General features: G+C 51.7%; 1 protein-coding gene across 7 annotated transcripts in view; it reads left to right on the forward strand.

Moving 5' to 3' along the window:
* LOC135251920 (mitogen-activated protein kinase kinase kinase kinase 4-like) overlaps nt 1–16,209 on the forward strand; it is a 64,445-nt gene that overhangs the window by 34,376 nt on the left and 13,860 nt on the right. For 2 of the 7 annotated variants that reach the window (XM_064329790.1, XM_064329791.1), the window contains exons 15-21: nt 4,075–4,218; nt 6,737–6,843; nt 7,727–7,848; nt 8,095–8,192; nt 11,375–11,550; nt 12,646–12,748; nt 15,933–16,148. In XM_064329790.1, coding sequence (XP_064185860.1) covers nt 4,075–4,218; nt 6,737–6,843; nt 7,727–7,848; nt 8,095–8,192; nt 11,375–11,550; nt 12,646–12,748; nt 15,933–16,148 — 966 coding nt within the window. Of the gene's footprint in view, nt 1–4,074; nt 4,219–4,500; nt 5,908–6,736; nt 6,844–7,726; nt 7,849–8,094; nt 8,193–11,374; nt 11,551–12,645; nt 12,749–15,932; nt 16,149–16,209 lie in introns of those variants that run through there. The other 5 variants (XM_064329792.1, XM_064329793.1, XM_064329796.1 and 2 more) reach the window with 5 other exon arrangements.

Consider the following 16,209-nt stretch of genomic DNA (forward strand, 5'->3'; position numbering starts at 1 on the left):
GTGGAGGGCGACATACTACGTGGGAAAGGCTGACTGTCTTTGTAGGCCTGCTTATCTCACACAGAGGCAGTTACCTTTTTTCAATTTAAAAAATGATGATTAAAGAAAGAAAATTTTTCAGTTTTTCTTTTTTTACTAACATGTGTAGGTCCACCATCACAGAGCAGAATCTGGAGCCATTCTGGTTTAAGAATACAATAATGCAACCATCATGGTGCAGGTGGACATGGCGCTCGTGTAATCATCCTCCCCACTCCCTTTCTTAAAGAGTCTGATCCACACCCCCTCTAAATTGGAGAATCTGATCTCAGCCCTGTCCCAGACTGAGTCTAAATGCTGCAAACAATCCAAACGTACAGGTAGTAACCTCCCTGCCCCTTTGACTAAACTCCATCACCTCCCAAATTGGGTCTGCTCTCTCCCAGGTTAATTATTAACCCCCTCCACCCTGCCCCCTCCCAGATGAGAGTCTTAAGCCTGCCTCTCCTAGGTGAAAATATTTAAGACCCACCCCCTCGCTGTGCTCCAGGAGTACAGATGGAGGGAGATGGAGGAGCATCAGCAGGCAGAGAGGCAGCATGCCCTCCTCCGGGGCATCAACCCCTCCCCTCAACCCCAGCCTGAGCCAATCCAGCGGGCCAGAGAGGTGAACCCCGCCCCTCAAACCCAGCCTGAGCCAATCCAGCGAGTCAGAGAGGTGAACCCCGCCTCTCAACCCCAGCCTGAGCCAATCCAGCGGGTCAGAGAGGTGAACCCCACCCCTCAAACCCAGCCTGAGCCAATCCAGCGGGTCAGAGAGGTGAACCCCACCCCTCAAACCCAGCCTGAGCCAATCCAGCGGGTCAGAGAGGTGAACCCCGCCCCTCAACCCCAGCCTGAGCCAATCCAGCGAGTCAGAGAGGTGAACCCCGCCCCTCAAACCCAGCCTGAGCCAATCCAGCGGGTCAGAGAGGTGAACCCCGCCCCTCAAACCCAGCCTGAGCCAATCCAGCGGGTCAGAGAGGTGAACCCCGCCCCTCAAACCCAGCCTGAGCCAATCCAGCGGGTCAGAGAGGTGAACCCCGCCCCTCAAACCCAGCCTGAGCCAATCCACCGGGTCAGAGAGGTGAACCCCGCCTCTCAAACCCAGCCTGAGCCAATCCAGCGGGTCAGAGAGGTGAACCCCGCCCCTCAAACCCAGCCTGAGCCAATCCAGCAGGTCAGAGAGGTGAACCCCACCCCTCAAACCCAGCCTAAGCCAATCCAGCGGGTCAGAGAGGTGAACCCCACCCTTCAAACCCAGCCTGAGCCAATCCAGCGGGTCAGAGAGGTGAACCCCGCCCCTCAACCCCAGCCTGAGCCAATCCACCGGGTCAGAGAGGTGAACCCCGCCTCTTAACCCCAGCCTGAGCCAATCCAGCGGGTCAGAGAGGTGAACCCCGCCTCTCAAACCCAGCCTGAGCCAATCCAGCGGGTCAGAGAGGTGAACCCCGCCTCTCAACCCCAGCCTGAGCCAATCTAGCGGGTCAGAGAGGTGAACCCCGCCTCTCAAACCCAGCCTGAGCCAATCTAGTGGGTCAGAGAGGTGAACCCCGCCTCTCAAACCCAGCCTGAGCCAATCTAGTGGGTCAGAGAGGTGAACCCCACCTCTCAAACCCAGCCTGAGCCAATCCAGCGGGTCAGAGAGGTGAACCCCGCCTCTCAACCCCAGCCTGAGCCAATCCAGCGGGTCAGAGAGGTGAACCCCGCCTCTCAAACCCAGCCTGAGCCAATCTAGTGGGTCAGAGAGGTGAACCCCGCCTCTCAAACCCAGCCTGAGCCAATCTAGTGGGTCAGAGAGGTGAACCCCGCCTCTCAAACCCAGCCTGAGCCAATCTAGTGGGTCAGAGAGGTGAACCCTACCCCTCAACCCCAGCCTGAGCCAATCCAGTGGGTCAGAGAGATGAACCCCGCCCCTCCACACCCCTAATCTTGCGCAAGTCCTCACTGCTTTGCCTTGGTCTCTTAACACTCAGCCAGTATGCCACATAGCTAAAGCTAACGTTTACAGAGCCAGGATGCCACATAGCTAAAGCTAACGTTTACAGAGCCAGTATGCCACAAAGCCAAAGCTAACGTTTACAGAGCTAGTATGCCACATAGCTAAAGCTAACGTTTACAGAGCCAGTATGCCACATAGCCAAAGCTAACGTTTACAGAGCCAGGATGCCACATAGCTAAAGCTAACGTTTACAGAGCCAGTATGCCACAAAGCCAAAGCTAACGTTTACAGAGCCAGTATGCCACATAGCTAAAGCTAACGTTTACAGAGCCAGTATGCCACATAGCCAAAGCTAACGTTTACAGAGCCAGTATGCCACGTAGCCCAAGCTAACGTTTACAGAGCCAGTATGCCACATAGCCAAAGCTAACATTTACAGAGCCAGGATGCCACAAAGCCAAAGCTAACGTTTACAGAGCCAGTATGCCACGTAGCCAAAGCAAACGTTTACAGAGCCAGTATGCCACTTAGCCAAAGCAAACGTTTACAGAGCCAGTATGCCATATAGCCAAAGCTAACATTTACAGAGCCAGTATGCCACATAGCCAAAGCTAACGTTTACAGAGCCAGTATGCCACGTAGCCAAAGCTAACGTTTACAGAGCCAGTATGCCACGTAGCCAAAGCTAATGTTTTCTGAGCCGGTATGCCACCTAACCCAAGCTAATGTTTACAGAGCCAGTATGCCACGTAGCCCAAGCTAACATTTTCTGAGCCGGTATTCCACGTAGCCCAAGCTAATGTTTACAGAGCCAGTATGCCACGTAGCCCAAGCTAACATTTTCTGAGCCGGTATTCCACGTAGCCCAAGCTAATGTTTACAGAGCCAGTATGCCACGTAGCCCAAGCTAAAGTTTACAGAGCCAGTATGCCACGTAGCCAAGCTAACGTTTTCTACCTTTTTCTTGCACATTCTACTCCTTGCTGTGTGCTTTGAAATTTGTTTTGATCATGCGCATCTTTTTCTGCTGTTGCTTCAGCTACCTTTAAAAAAACAGAACAACTTAAAAGGAAACATCCTCTTTGTTTTTTGTTTGGTTTTAAATTAGATTGGCTATCAGTGACTGCTGATTTTAACAGTGATTTTTTTCCACAAGGCTATACTATAATGTTTTTTTCTAGTATAGCCCTGATTATCAAGTTTTTTCCACAAAAATCTAAAATTTGACAAATTATTTTGTTATGTATCTTGGCAAAATACATAAAGCCAATAGGTGTTAGTTTTATATTTTTATTTTTGTTGTCTGTTTTCTCAGTATAGTGCTTGGAATGTACAGTCATAAATCACCTTGTGTTTGGTTTGTTTGAGCCACTACATCACTGTAAATCTACCATCACTGCTGAAGAGGATATGTGTTTCAGAACTGCTGTCTAAACATCACTGCTTTCAATTTCCACACAGGTCTTTCATCATAATTCAGGAATAATGTCTAAAATAACAACTCATAATCATAATCATCATAATCACTGCATATGTCAACCATGGAAGCAACCATCCTCATAGTTCATAATTAAGTGTTGATGCTAAAGCAGGGGCAGTTCACATCATCTGTCTGCTTTAAAACAGTCGGGGGGGGCGGGCAGGGAATGCACATCCACTCAGGTAATGTAATGTAATCCACTCAGGTTTGAGCCGCTTTGGCTCGGCTTCTACTTGCTGCAAAGGAGAGAATAGAACTTTTCACATTAAGAAAGCTTTCCATAACTCCAGACTTGCGTTTTGTTTTTGTGTAGTGGATTACCCTGTAGCTGAAATGAAGGGATGGCTTGGTTTTGAATGAAGGAGAAGCTAACATGTATTATGTGTGATCAGGTTTTATCTTTTATCCTTTGTGTGAATGTTGAAGAAACCTGGATATTAACCTAATTAAAGTGACTTTAGTGAGCAGAATCACCTCCCGTGGAAACTACCCCATGGTCTTGTGTAGTTTCCGTTGATACTGTGTCTCTTCAGGGGAGATTTAAGAAATGTTTGTTTGTTTGTTAGCTCTCCATGATTGTCCCCTCCAGTGGCAGCCCTGTGATTTGCGCTGTCCCCTGTGTGTGTGCCCCCAGGCTGATGAAAGATTTCGGAAAAATATTCAGGGCTCGCCTCAGGCAGTGCAATCCAAACAACCCCCTGTGCCCTCTCGCTCCGAAACCTTCTCAAATGGGAACGCTGAATCTGGCCCAGCCGGGCACAGGCCCATGGAACCACAGGTAACCCCCCTCCCCACCCCCCCAGGCCCCCACCCCACCCCAGGCCCTGACCCTCTCCACTCTTCCTCTCGTCTGATCTCTCTCTCTCTGTTTCTTTGTCCATCTTTTCCTGTCTCTATTTGTGCATTGTCACTCTTTCTCTTCTCTCTCTTTCATTCGGGCACTCTCTCTTTCAGGTAAATTACCTGGAGGCCCACTGCTTTTCGCTTGGATTTGATGACCTTTTGTCTTTTCTGAGCGCAGGAAGTAAAACCTTTAAAAAGCCGTTTTTTTCCCATTTAGGCCCCAGCACTGGTCTGTGCAGAGATATTTAGCATGAGGTAACTCCCTCCCTCAGGGTGATGTCACAGTGCCCTGGGTGATGTCACAATGCCCTGGGGACTGCTCCCAGCTTGCCACAATTGTCTGATTGAGAGGTGCCCCTCTCCCTGTAGAAACCCGCACCACTTGCCTTGGTATTGCTTTTTGCCCTGTGCAATGGCACCGGTCCATTTACTGTGCATGAGCCCACTGGAGAAGGGGAGAAAGGCGTCGGACCCGAGCTCTCTTAGCCTCTCTAATGTTCCTGAACACTCCTGCTTCTGGGGACCTTCCACACTGCAGCAGTGAGCGCAGTGCTTCTGGGGACCTTCACTCTGCAGCAGCAGTGAGAGCAGTGCTTCTGGGGTCCTTCCACATTGCAGCAGTGAGAGCAGTGCTTCTGGGGACCTTCCACACTGCAGCAGTGAGAGCAGTGCTTCTGGGGACCTTCCACATTGCAGCAGTGAGAGCAGTGCTTCTGGGGACCTTCCACACTGCAGCAGTGAGAGCAGTGCTTCTGGGGACCTTCACTCTGCAGCAGCAGTGAGAGCAGTGCTTCTGGGGACCTTTCACACTGCAGCAGTGAGAGCAGTGCTTCTGGGGACCTTCCACACTGCAGCAGTGAGAGCGGTGCTTCTGGGGACCTTCCACACTGCAGCAGTGAGAGCAGTGCTTCTGGGGACCTTCCACACTGCAGCAGTGAGAGCAGTGCTTCTGGGGACCTTCCACACTGCAGCAGTGAGAGCAGTGCTTCTGGGGATCTTCCACACTGCAGCAGTGAGAGCAGTGCTTCTGGGGACCTTCCACACTGCAGCAGTGAGAGCAGTGCTTCTGGGGACCTTCCACACTGCAGCAGTGAGAGCAGTGCTTCTGGGGACCTTCCACACTGCAGTAGTGAGAGCAGTGCTTCTGGGGACCTTCCACACTGCAGTAGTGAGAGCAGTGCTTCTGGGGACCTTCCACACTGCAGCAGTGAGAGCAGTGCTTCTGGGGACCTTCCACACTGCAGTAGTGAGAGCAGTGCTTCTGGGGACCTTCCACACTGCAGCAGTGAGAGCAGTGCTTCTGGGGACCGTTACTCTGCAGAAGCAGTAAGAGCAAAGCTTCCTGGTGAACTCAAGCGGAACTCCCTGTGACTATCTCATAGCCTAGTTGCTTATAATAAATGGAAACCCTAAAAGATAGGCTGCTTAGAGTGCGGCTTTACCACGCCTTTGGGGCGCTTCCTTTCTCAGAAACCGGGTTGTTTTTCTGCGACTTCGGAAAAAAGGAACCAGTGGAACAGCTTCACATGTCTGTGGTTTGACCTTTTTAGCATTAAAATGGTGACCTGTAAATGTCTTTTCTGGTATTTAAATCTTTAAAATATTAAATGTTTGATTTCCTTAATCAGACAGAGCCTTTCCATTACATTTCTGCACTACACTGAAATCTCATACCCAACTACGAAGCACTGTACATTCAAACATATTAGATGGAGGCCTTATGCAAAACACAGCGTCTTCTAAGACAAACAGTCAGTTAAACTGCACGCCTCCAGGAACTCCCCAGGAAACTAGTTTTACTTGGTCAGACCACAAAATGGGAACGGACATTACAGATACACACACAGATACACACAGACACTGACATACAGACACACACACACACACACACACACACACAAACACATGCACACACACTCACACAGACACACACACATACACACACACACGCATGTGTACACACATACACGTGCGCACACACACACACGCACTCAGACACACACACACACAGACATGCGCAGACACACACACATATGCACGTGCATGCACTCACGCGTACACTCACACTCACAGTGCAAAGTATGGGTTTATCAGAAGATAACTGGACTAGCTTAACTAAAAAAGCTGGTGTTGTTTATTATTTCATTTTGGTTAAAATGTATATGAGCTGTATATGTCTATGAGCTATTGCGCTGGGATGGGTGTCCATTGGGCTGGAATTGGTGTTGTGGATTGGGGGTCTTTCTGGGTTTTGGGGTGTTACCAGGTGTTGGGGGGGTCTTGCTGGGTGTGGGGGTGTTGCTGGGTGTTGGGGGTCTTACCAGGTGTTTGGGGTTCTTGCTGGGTGTTGCTGGGTGTTGGGGGTCTTGCTGGGTGTTTGGGTGCTGTCCTGGTGTTCCCTCTTGGTGCCGCTATGGGACAGGTCTCTCACCCAGTCTGTTTTTGTGTGGAAGGTTCCAGTGAGGACGACGTCCCGGTCGCCTGTCCTGTCCCGCCGAGACTCTCCCCTCCAGGGTGGGGCGCAGCCAGGCAACCAGGCCGGACAGAGGAATGCCAGCAGGTGCGGTCGCTATGGTACACCCACTGGTTTTCATGTAGCAAATGCACAGAGGGCATTGAGTGTAGAATTTGAGATATGTAGGTGTGTGCACATAATGGAGTGTGTGCACATAATGGAGTGTGTGCAATAGGGATGTATCCTAATCTGAATACTGTATTCAGGAAAGCACAAATACTGCGATGGAAACAGATATTTCTTCTACCCGAAGTTGCTTGTTATTATTCAGATTCGGGAAAAAAAAGGTCAGCTCCATGTCGAGTTCTCATAGCCTCTATCTAACGTTACAGGGGCAGAGAGAGAGAGAGAGAGAGTGGGGGGGACGGGGTTACGTACGGCTGCTAGCTGTATCTGGAACTCTGGCACACACACCAACGAACTTTGATACAGATGCAGATAATTTTGTTGGTTGAACAGATACAGATAATTTTGTTGGTTGAACAGATACATACAGATAATTTTGTTGGTTGAACAGATACAGATAATTTTGTTGGTTGAACAGATACAGATAATTTTGTTGGTTGAACAGATACATACAGATAATTTTGTTGGTTGAACAGATACAGATAATTTTGTGGGTTGAACAGATACAGATACAGATAGAGGTAATGACGTCTCTGTACACCCCTAGTGCGCACATAACATAACGGGGTGTGTGCACATGATGGTGTGTGTGTGCACATGACTCGTTCCCTCCCTCTCTCGTTCTCTCCCTCCCTCACTCCCTTCCTTGCTCGCTCCCTCCTTCTCTCGCTCGCTCTCACCCTCTCTCCCTCCCACCCTCTCTCCCTCGCTCGCTCCCTCCCTCTCTCGTTCTCTCCCTCCCTCGCTCCCTCCTTCTCTCGCTCGCTCTCACCCTCTCTCCCTCGCTCCCTCACTCCCTCAGCAGTGCAGAGCCACGCCTCCTCTGGGACCGGGTGGAGAAGTTGGCCTCCAGGCCGGGCAGTGGCAGCTCCTCTGGGTCCAGTAACTCCCAGGGAGGATCCGGGGACAGATTCCGTGTTCGCTGTGAGTCCAGAGTATCCAATCAAATCCAGTCAAATTAAATCAGTCTAATTTCTGTGGCGCTTTTTACAGATGCTTTACAGAGTTGCAGAAAAAGAGCAAAAACCCAGAGATTTTTATGCATATGCACACTCAAGCATGCCCACATTCACACATGTATATCTATATATGTACACACGTCTTTCACACACCAGCTCTGCCCTTGCCACCGTACCCTGAGCTCTCTGTAAATGGTCGATCTGTTTCCAGCGTCTTCCAAATCTGAGGGGTCCCCCCTGCAGCGGCCAGAGAGTGCTGGGAAAAAACCAGAGGAGAAGAAGGACTTTGTGAGACCGACGCGGCCAGCAGTGAGTGATTAGACTCATAGACTCAGAGGTTACACTCATAGATCTGACTCAGGTTAGACTCATAGATTAGACTCAGATTAGAGTCATAGGTTAGACTCATAGATTAGACTCTTAGAGTAGACAAACAGTCCTTCATGTGTTTATCAATAGATGTAGCTCAAGTGTCGAATTATATAATTAGGAAGTTAGTTAGCCGAAGTTAGCATGTTAGCATGAAATGTCAAAACTGAAACAGCTGGGGAACTGGCGGAATTCCCCGTCCTGAGTGTCTGTGCTTGGGTCTACTGCCCAGAGTGTCTGTGCTTGGGTCTACTGCCCAGTGTGTCTGTGCTTGTGTCTACTGCCCCGAGTGTTTGTGTTTGGGTCTGCTGCCCAGAGTATCTGTGCTTGGGTCTACTGCCCAGTGTGTCTGTGCTTGGGTCAACTGCCCCAAGTGTCTGTGCTTGGGTCTACTGCCCCGAGTGTTTGTGTTTGGGTCTGCTGCCCAGTGTGTCTGTGCTTGGGTCTACTGCCCAGTGTGTCTGTGCTTGGGTCTACTGCCCCGAGTGTTTGTGTTTAGGTCTGCTGCCCAGAGTGTCTGTGCTTGGGTCTACTGCCCAGTGTGTCTGTCCTTGGGTCTACTGCCCCAAGTGTCTGTGCTTGGGTCTACTGCCCCGAGTGTTTGTGCTTGGGTCTACTGCCCAGTGTGTCTGTGCTTGGGTCTGCTTCCCCGAGTGTCTGTGCTTGGGTCTACTGCCCCAAGTGTTTGTGTTTGGGTCTGCTGCCCAGAGTGTCTGTGCTTGGGTCTACTGCCCAGTGTGTCTGTGTTTGGGTCTGCTTCCCCGAGTGTCTGTGCTTGGGTCTACTGCCCCGGTGTTTGTGTTTGGGTCTGCTGCCCAGAGTGTCTGTGCTTGGGTCTACTGCCCAGTGTGTCTGTGCTTGGGTCAACTGCCCAGTGTGTCTGTGCTTGGGTCTACTGCCCCGACTGTCTGTGCTTGGGTCTACTGCCCAGAGTGTCTGTGCTTGGGTCTACTGCCCAGTGTGTCTGTGCTTGGGTCTGCTCCCCCAAGTGTCTGTGCTTTGGTCTACTGCCCCGAGTGTTTGTGTTTGAGTCTGCTGCCCAGAGTGTCTGTGCTTGGGTCAACTGCCCAGTGTGTCTGTGCTTGGGTCTACTGCCCAGTGTGTCTGTGCTTGGGTCTGCTGCCCAGAGTGTCTGTGCTTGGGTCTGCTGCCCAGAGTGTCTGTGCTTGAGTCTGCTACCCTGAGTGTCTGTGCTTGGGTCAACTGCCCAGTGTGTCTGTGCTTGGGTCTACTGCCCCGACTGTCTGTGCTTGGGTCTACTGCCCAGAGTGTCTGTGCTTGGGTCTACTGCCCAGTGTGTCTGTGCTTGGGTCTGCTTCCCCGAGTGTCTGTGCTTGGGTCTACTGCCCCGAGTGTTTGTGTTTGGGTCTGCTGCCCAGAGTGTCTGTGCTTGGGTCTACTGCCCAGTGTGTCTGTGCTTGGGTCTACTGCCCCAAGTGTCTGTGCTTGGGTCTACTGCCCAGAGTGTCTGTGCTTGGGTCTGCTGCCCAGTGTGTCTGTGCTTGGGTCTACTGCCCCGAGTGTTTGTGTTTGGGTCTGCTGCCCAGTGTGTCTGTGCTTGGGTCTACTGCCCAGTGTGTCTGTGCTTGGGTCTGCTTCCCCGAGTGTCTGTGCTTGGGTCTACTGCCCCGAGTGTTTGTGTTTAGGTCTGCTGCCCAGAGTGTCTGTGCTTGGGTCTACTGCCCAGTGTGTCTGTCCTTGGGTCTACTGCCTCAAGTGTCTGTGCTTGGGTCTACTGCCCCGAGTGTTTGTGCTTGGGTCTACTGCCCAGTGTGTCTGTGCTTGGGTCTGCTTCCCCGAGTGTCTGTGCTTGGGTCTACTGCCCCAAGTGTTGGTGTTTGGGGTTCTGCTGCCCCAGAGTGTCTGTGCTTGGGTCTACTGCCCAGAGTGTCTGGTGTTGTGGGTCTGCTTTCCCGAGTTGTCTGTGCTTGGGTCTACTGCCCACGGTGTTTGTGTTGGGTCTGCTGCCCAGAGTGTCTGTGCTTGGGTCTACTGCCCAGTGTGTCTGTGCTTGGGTCGCGCCCAGTGTGTCTGTGGGTTGGGTCTACTGCCCGACTGTCTGTGCTTGGGTCACTGCCCAGAGTGTCTGTGCTTGGGTCTACTGCCCAGTGTGTCTGTGCTTGGGTCTGCTCCCCAAGTGTCTGTGCTTTGGTCTACTGCCCCGAGTGTTGTGTTGAGTCTGCTGCCCAGAGTGTCTGTGCTTGGGTCAACTGCCCAGTGTGTCTGTGCTTGGGTCTACTGCCCAGTGTTCTGTGCTTGGGTCTGCTGCCCAGAGTGTCTGTGCTTGGGTCTGCTGCCCAGAGTGTCTGTGCTTGAGTCTGCTACCCTGAGTGTCTGTGCTTGGGTCAACTGCCCAGTGTGTCTGTGCTTGGGTCTACTGCCCGACTGTCTGCTGTGCTTGGGTCTACTGCCCCAGAGTGTCTGTGCTTGGGTCTACTGCCCAGTGTGTCTGTGCTTGGGTCTGCTGCCCGAGTGTCTGTGCTTGGGTCTACTGCCCAGAGTGTTGTGTTGGGTCTGCTGCCCAGAGTGTCTGTGCTTGGGTCTACTGCCCAGTGTGTCTGTGCTTGGGTCTACTGCCCCAAGTGTCTGTGCTTGGGTCTACTGCCCAGAGTGTCTGTGCTTGGGTCTGCTGCCCAGTGTGTCTGTGCTTGGGTCTACTGCCCAGAGTGTCTGTGCTTGGGTCAACTGCCCAGTGTGTCTGTGCTTGGGTCTGCTGCCCAGAGTGTCTGTGCTTGGGTCTGCTGCCCAGAGTGTCTGTGCTTGGGTCTGCTGCCCAGTGTGTCTGTGCTTGGGTCTACTGCCCCAAGTGTCTGTGCTTGGGTCTACTGCCCAGTGTGTCTGTGATTGGGTCTGCTTCCCTGAGTGTCTGTGCTTGGGTCTGCTGCCCAGAGTGTCTGTGCTTGGGTCTGCTGCCCAGTGTGTCTGTGCATGGGTCTGCTGCCCAGGGTGTCTGTGCTTGGATCTAATGCCCAGTGTGTCTGTGTGATGTTGATACTTCCTGGGGTTTGGCTTAGCAGGAAGCAGGTGCTTTTCCATTGGCCTTGAACACTTGGAATGGATGTAGCTGACGTGCAGCCCCATTTCCTGTAATACAATTGACCTTTGACCTCTGACCCCTTCAGGATCTCACTGCACTGGCGAAGGAGCTGCGTGCGGTTGAGGATGTCCGGCCTCCCCACAAGGTGACGGACTACTCTTCCTCTAGCGAAGAGTCGGGGACCACCGACGAGGAGGATGAAGATGTGGACCAAGAGGGGGGAGATGAGTCTACCTCTGGGCCTGAGGACTCCCGGGCTGTGTATGTGACCCCTGACCTCGCTCACTGTCTGGTGCAACCCACCGGGGATTGAATGTTGAGCAGAGAAGTCCAACACCTGCAGGGTGGACAAATCATAAATGCATGTGCTAGTCCTCTGGGAGAGCAGCAGCCAAATGTAGCATTTCAGCCCAATATTTGGTAGCCCAGGTATATAATGGTACACTAGAACAGACATCTGAATGATTTGTACATTCAGCTTTGTTACTGCATTCGTTGCTGCAGTCTTCTTACCTGCTGAGCACAGTACTGTACTGAAACGGAAGTGTCAAAATGGCTGAATTTCTAAATATTGTAGCTTTACAGTTCTGTATAAAATATTAATCAGTGCTTTGCACAATCATGCGCTCCCATTTACTTCCATCAATGAAGGGGAAACCAACTGAAGGTCACCCAGCAGAAAGGGCTAGTAATCTCAGCCAATCTGCTCATCCAGGACCAAGAGAACTGTTGGTCCCCTGTTCTGATGTGTCACAGTGTTAGTCTGTGGCTTAATAATGACATTTCAGGGCTCAAGACTACTGTTTTCTCCCCCTAACCTGAATACCGTGTTGGTGTTTGTGTGTTTGTAGTGCATGAGTGCCCGTGTGTGTGAATTTGTGAATGTGTGAGTGTGCGTGTGTAAGTGTGAGCGTGTAAGCATGTGTGTGTTCTTGTTACATTACATTACATTACATTCATTTGGCAGACGCTTTTATCCAAAGCGACGTACAAGAAGTGCATTTTCATGATCGTAGACAACTGCTGAACACGGGTTCAGTAAGGTACAATTACTTATTTTGTACAGCTATTTCTAGCTGAGAACAATGAACACTATCCTGGTCTAACATCTGCAAAGCCAAACTAGGCAGAAGATTAAGCTAGAGTATTAGGACAAATACAATTTACCAAGAAGTGCAGGGATGGGGCAACATGTAACAAGTGACAAGGAAAAAAAGGGTTTTTTTTTTTGTGTGTGAATGTGTGTACATGTGCGTGTGTAAGCGTGTGAGGTTGTGTGTGTGTGTGTGTATATTTATATAGACTCTGATTGAAATTTGGGTGTAATATGAGCCTCACTAACATGTCCCTCCCCAGGTCCTCGAAGCTGAGTAACGGGGAGTCTGAGTCCCCTCATGACGAGGCGGAGAGTGACCCCGCCTCCACGCCCTGCAAAGATGGCACTTTAATCGTCAGACAGGTAACAGGAAGGAACAGTAGGAGGAGAAAACTTCCATTTCCTGTTTCTTCCGCTGTGAACTGTGGTTGTTTATCCACTCATCCCCTTCTGTTCTGAAGTAGATTCTGTGTTCATATTGCTTTTTATTTGGTTTTCGTTTCTTTATTTTGTCCCTGATCTCAGTGGGATTGTAATCTGTGGTTTGGCTCAGAGGTCTGAGATATCAAAGGTGTGGTGCTTTTTAGGAAGAAAACTCAGAAGCTACATTTTCTACTTTTAGGAAATCATTTTTCTGATACAAAACATTATGCAATTAATACAATCAATCCTTTAGCAGTAGCCTTCACTAATAAGTAAAATATTAAATTAAATATAATCGTACAGAAGAAATGAATTACAAACTAGCAGTCAAATTTCAATCACTTATACAGACCAGATATGTCTGCTGTCCGGTTGGGACCACATAACAGACTTGTACACATACTGTGAAAACAGGACATTCCTGTCCAAACCGGTCATGTGGTGCCCGTGTGCAGCTGACGGGCAGTAGGACCCTGTGGTACCCGGCGGGAGAACGCTGCAGTTGTGTCCAGGGAACAGGAGCCTGTGAGTCCCTGACTCTGCTCATCGGAACACAGAGCCATTCCGCTGAAGAGCCTCATATTTGGTCACCTTGTCCCTGGTCAGGGAATTAACAGTTTCTGTGAAGGTTCTCTGACCCTTTTTGAACAGTTTCTGTGAAGGTTCTCTGAGCCTGTTCCAATCGTTTTAGCTTATGTTAGTAAGCGTCCTGGAGAGTTTTGAAGAGCAGGTATTTTTTGGTGGAAGAACTAATATAGAAACTATGCTTAAGCGTTGGGACTCGCCCTGGAGGAGAAGTGGTGTGGGGAAAGCCCCCTGATGGGTTGAGAGATAAGAAAAGGAGGAGATGAGTGCTTAACCCACCCCTGGCTCAAACAGTTTTCATGTGATTCAGTGTGACCCAACTGCATATTGCCCTAACAGGTAAAGCATATATCTATCTCCCCTCCTTGCCTCAGTGGACTTTAAGGGTCCCCTCCCAGCAGCGTACAATTGCCTAAGCCACCCCCCCCCCCCACAAAGCCCCTAGCCCAGGTGTGCGTGTGTGTTCTTGCCCCTAGCCCAGGTGTGTGTGTTCTATAGCCCCTAGCCCAGGTATGTGTGTTCTGTAGCCCCTATCCCAGGTGTGTGCATGTTCTTGCCCCTAGCCCAGGTGTGTGTGTTCTGTAGCCCCTAGCCCAGGTGTGTGTGTGTGTTCTTGCCCCTAGCCCAGGTGAGTGTGTTCTTGCTTCTAGCCCAGGTGTGTGTGTTCTTGCTTCTAGCCCAGGTGTGTGTGTTCTGTAGCCCCTAGCCCAGGTGTGTGTGTTCTTGCCCCTAGCCCAGGTGTGTGTGTGTTCTGTAACCCCTAGCCCAGGTGCGTGTGTGTTCTGTAACCCCTAGCCCAGGTGCGTGTGTGTTCTTGCCCCTAGCCCAGGTGTGTGTGTGTTTTGTAGCCCCTAGCCCAGGTATGTGTGTTCTGTAGGCCCTAGCCCAGGTGTGTGTGTGTTCTTGCCCCTAGCCTAGGTGTGTGTGTGTTCTGTAGCCCCTAGCCTAGGTGTGTGTGTGTTCTGTAGCCCCTAGCCCAGGTGTGTGTGTGTTCTTGCCCCTAGCCCAGGTGAGTGTGTTCTTGCTTCTAGCCCAGGTGTGTGTGTTCTTGCCCCTAGCCCAGGTGTGTGTGTTCTGTAGCCCCTAGCCCAGGTGTGTGTGTTCTTGCCCCTAGCCCAGGTGCGTGTGTGTTCTGTAACCCCTAGCCCAGGTGCATGTGTGTTCTGTAACCCCTAGCCCAGGTGCGTGTGTGTTCTGTAACCCCTAGCCCAGGTGCGTGTGTGTTCTTGCCCCTAGCCCAGGTGTGTGTGTGTTCTGTAGCTCCTAGCCCAGGTGTGTGCCCCTAGTCCAGGTGTGTGTGTGTGTTCTGTAGCCGGAGTGTAGCACAGTGGGTAAGGAACTGGGCTTGTAACCGAAAGGTCGCAGGTTCGATTCCCGGGTAAGGACACTGCCGTTGTACCCTTGAGCACGGTACTTAACCTGCATTGCTTCAGTATATATCCAGCTGTATAAATGGATATAATGTAAAATGCTATGTAAATAAAGTTGTGTAAGTCGCTCAGGATAAGAGCGTCTGCTAAATGCCTGTAATGTAATGTAATGTTCTGTAGGCCCTAGCCCAGGTGTGTGTGTGTTCTTGCCCCTAGCCTAGGTGTGTGTGTGTTCTGTAGCCCCTAGCCCAGGTGTGTGTGTTCTTGCCCCTAGCCCAGGTGTGTGTGTTCTGTAGCCCCTAGCCCAGGTGTGTGTGTTCTGTAGCCCCTAGCCCAGGTGTGTGTGTTCTTACCCCTAGCCCAGGCGTGTGTGTGTTCTGTAGCCCCTAGCCCAGGCGTGTGTGTGTTCTGTAGCCCCTAGCCCAGGTGTGTGTGTTCTTGCCCCTAGCCCAGGTGTGTGCCCCTAGCCCAGGTGTGTGTGTGTTCTTGCCCCTAGCCCAGGTGTGTGCCCCTAGTCCAGGTGTGTGTGTGTTCTGTAGCCCCTAGCCCAGGTGTGTTCTTGCCCCTAGCCCAGGTGTGTGTGTGTTCTGTAGCCCCTAGCCCAGGTGTGTGTGTTCTTGCCCCTAGCCCAGGTGCGTGTGTGTTCTGTAACCCCTAGCCCAGGTGCATGTGTGTTCTGTAACCCCTAGCCCAGGTGTGTGTGTTCTTACCCCTAGCCCAGGCGTGTGTGTGTTCTGTAGCCCCTAGCCCAGGCGTGTGTGTGTTCTGTAGCCCCTAGCCCAGGTGTGTGTGTTCTTGCCCCTAGCCCAGGTGTGTGCCCCTAGCCCAGGTGTGTGTGTGTTCTTGCCCCTAGCCCAGGTGTGTGCCCCTAGTCCAGGTGTGTGTGTGTTCTGTAGCCCCTAGCCCAGGTGTGTTCTTGCCCCTAGCCCAGGTGTGTGTGTGTTCTGTAGCCCCTAGCCCAGGTGTGTGTGTGTGTGTGTGTGTGTGTGTGTGTGTGTTCTGTAGCCCATAGCCCTGTGTGTGTGTGTTCTGCGGCCCCTAGCCTGGGTGTGTTCTTGCCCCTAGCCCAGGTGTGTTCTCGTAGCCCAGGTGTGTGTGTGTTCTGTAGCCCCTAGCCCAGGTGTGTATGCGTTCTGTAGCCCCTAGCCCAGGTGTGTTCTTGCTTGCAGAGTGAGGGCGGGGCAAGGCGTCCTGGCCACGCCCAGCAGGAGAGCAGCGGCTTTGCCGGCCGTGTTCACCATTTGCCTGATCTCATCCAGCAAAGCCACTCTCCCTCTTCCTCCTCCTCCTCGCCCTCCTCCTCCAACACCACCTCCCCTTCATCCATCCAGATGAGCCCCTCCGCGCCCCCCCACACCCCCCTGGACCAGCTCCCTGCCCTCCAGGTATGTGTGCTGCCCTCCTCTGGCTGGCTGTCTCCTCTGCCTGCTGCTGTCTCTACTTGCC

This window comes from Anguilla rostrata, chromosome 3, assembly GCF_018555375.3.
Source record: "Anguilla rostrata isolate EN2019 chromosome 3, ASM1855537v3, whole genome shotgun sequence".
Taxonomy (NCBI): domain Eukaryota; kingdom Metazoa; phylum Chordata; class Actinopteri; order Anguilliformes; family Anguillidae; genus Anguilla; species Anguilla rostrata.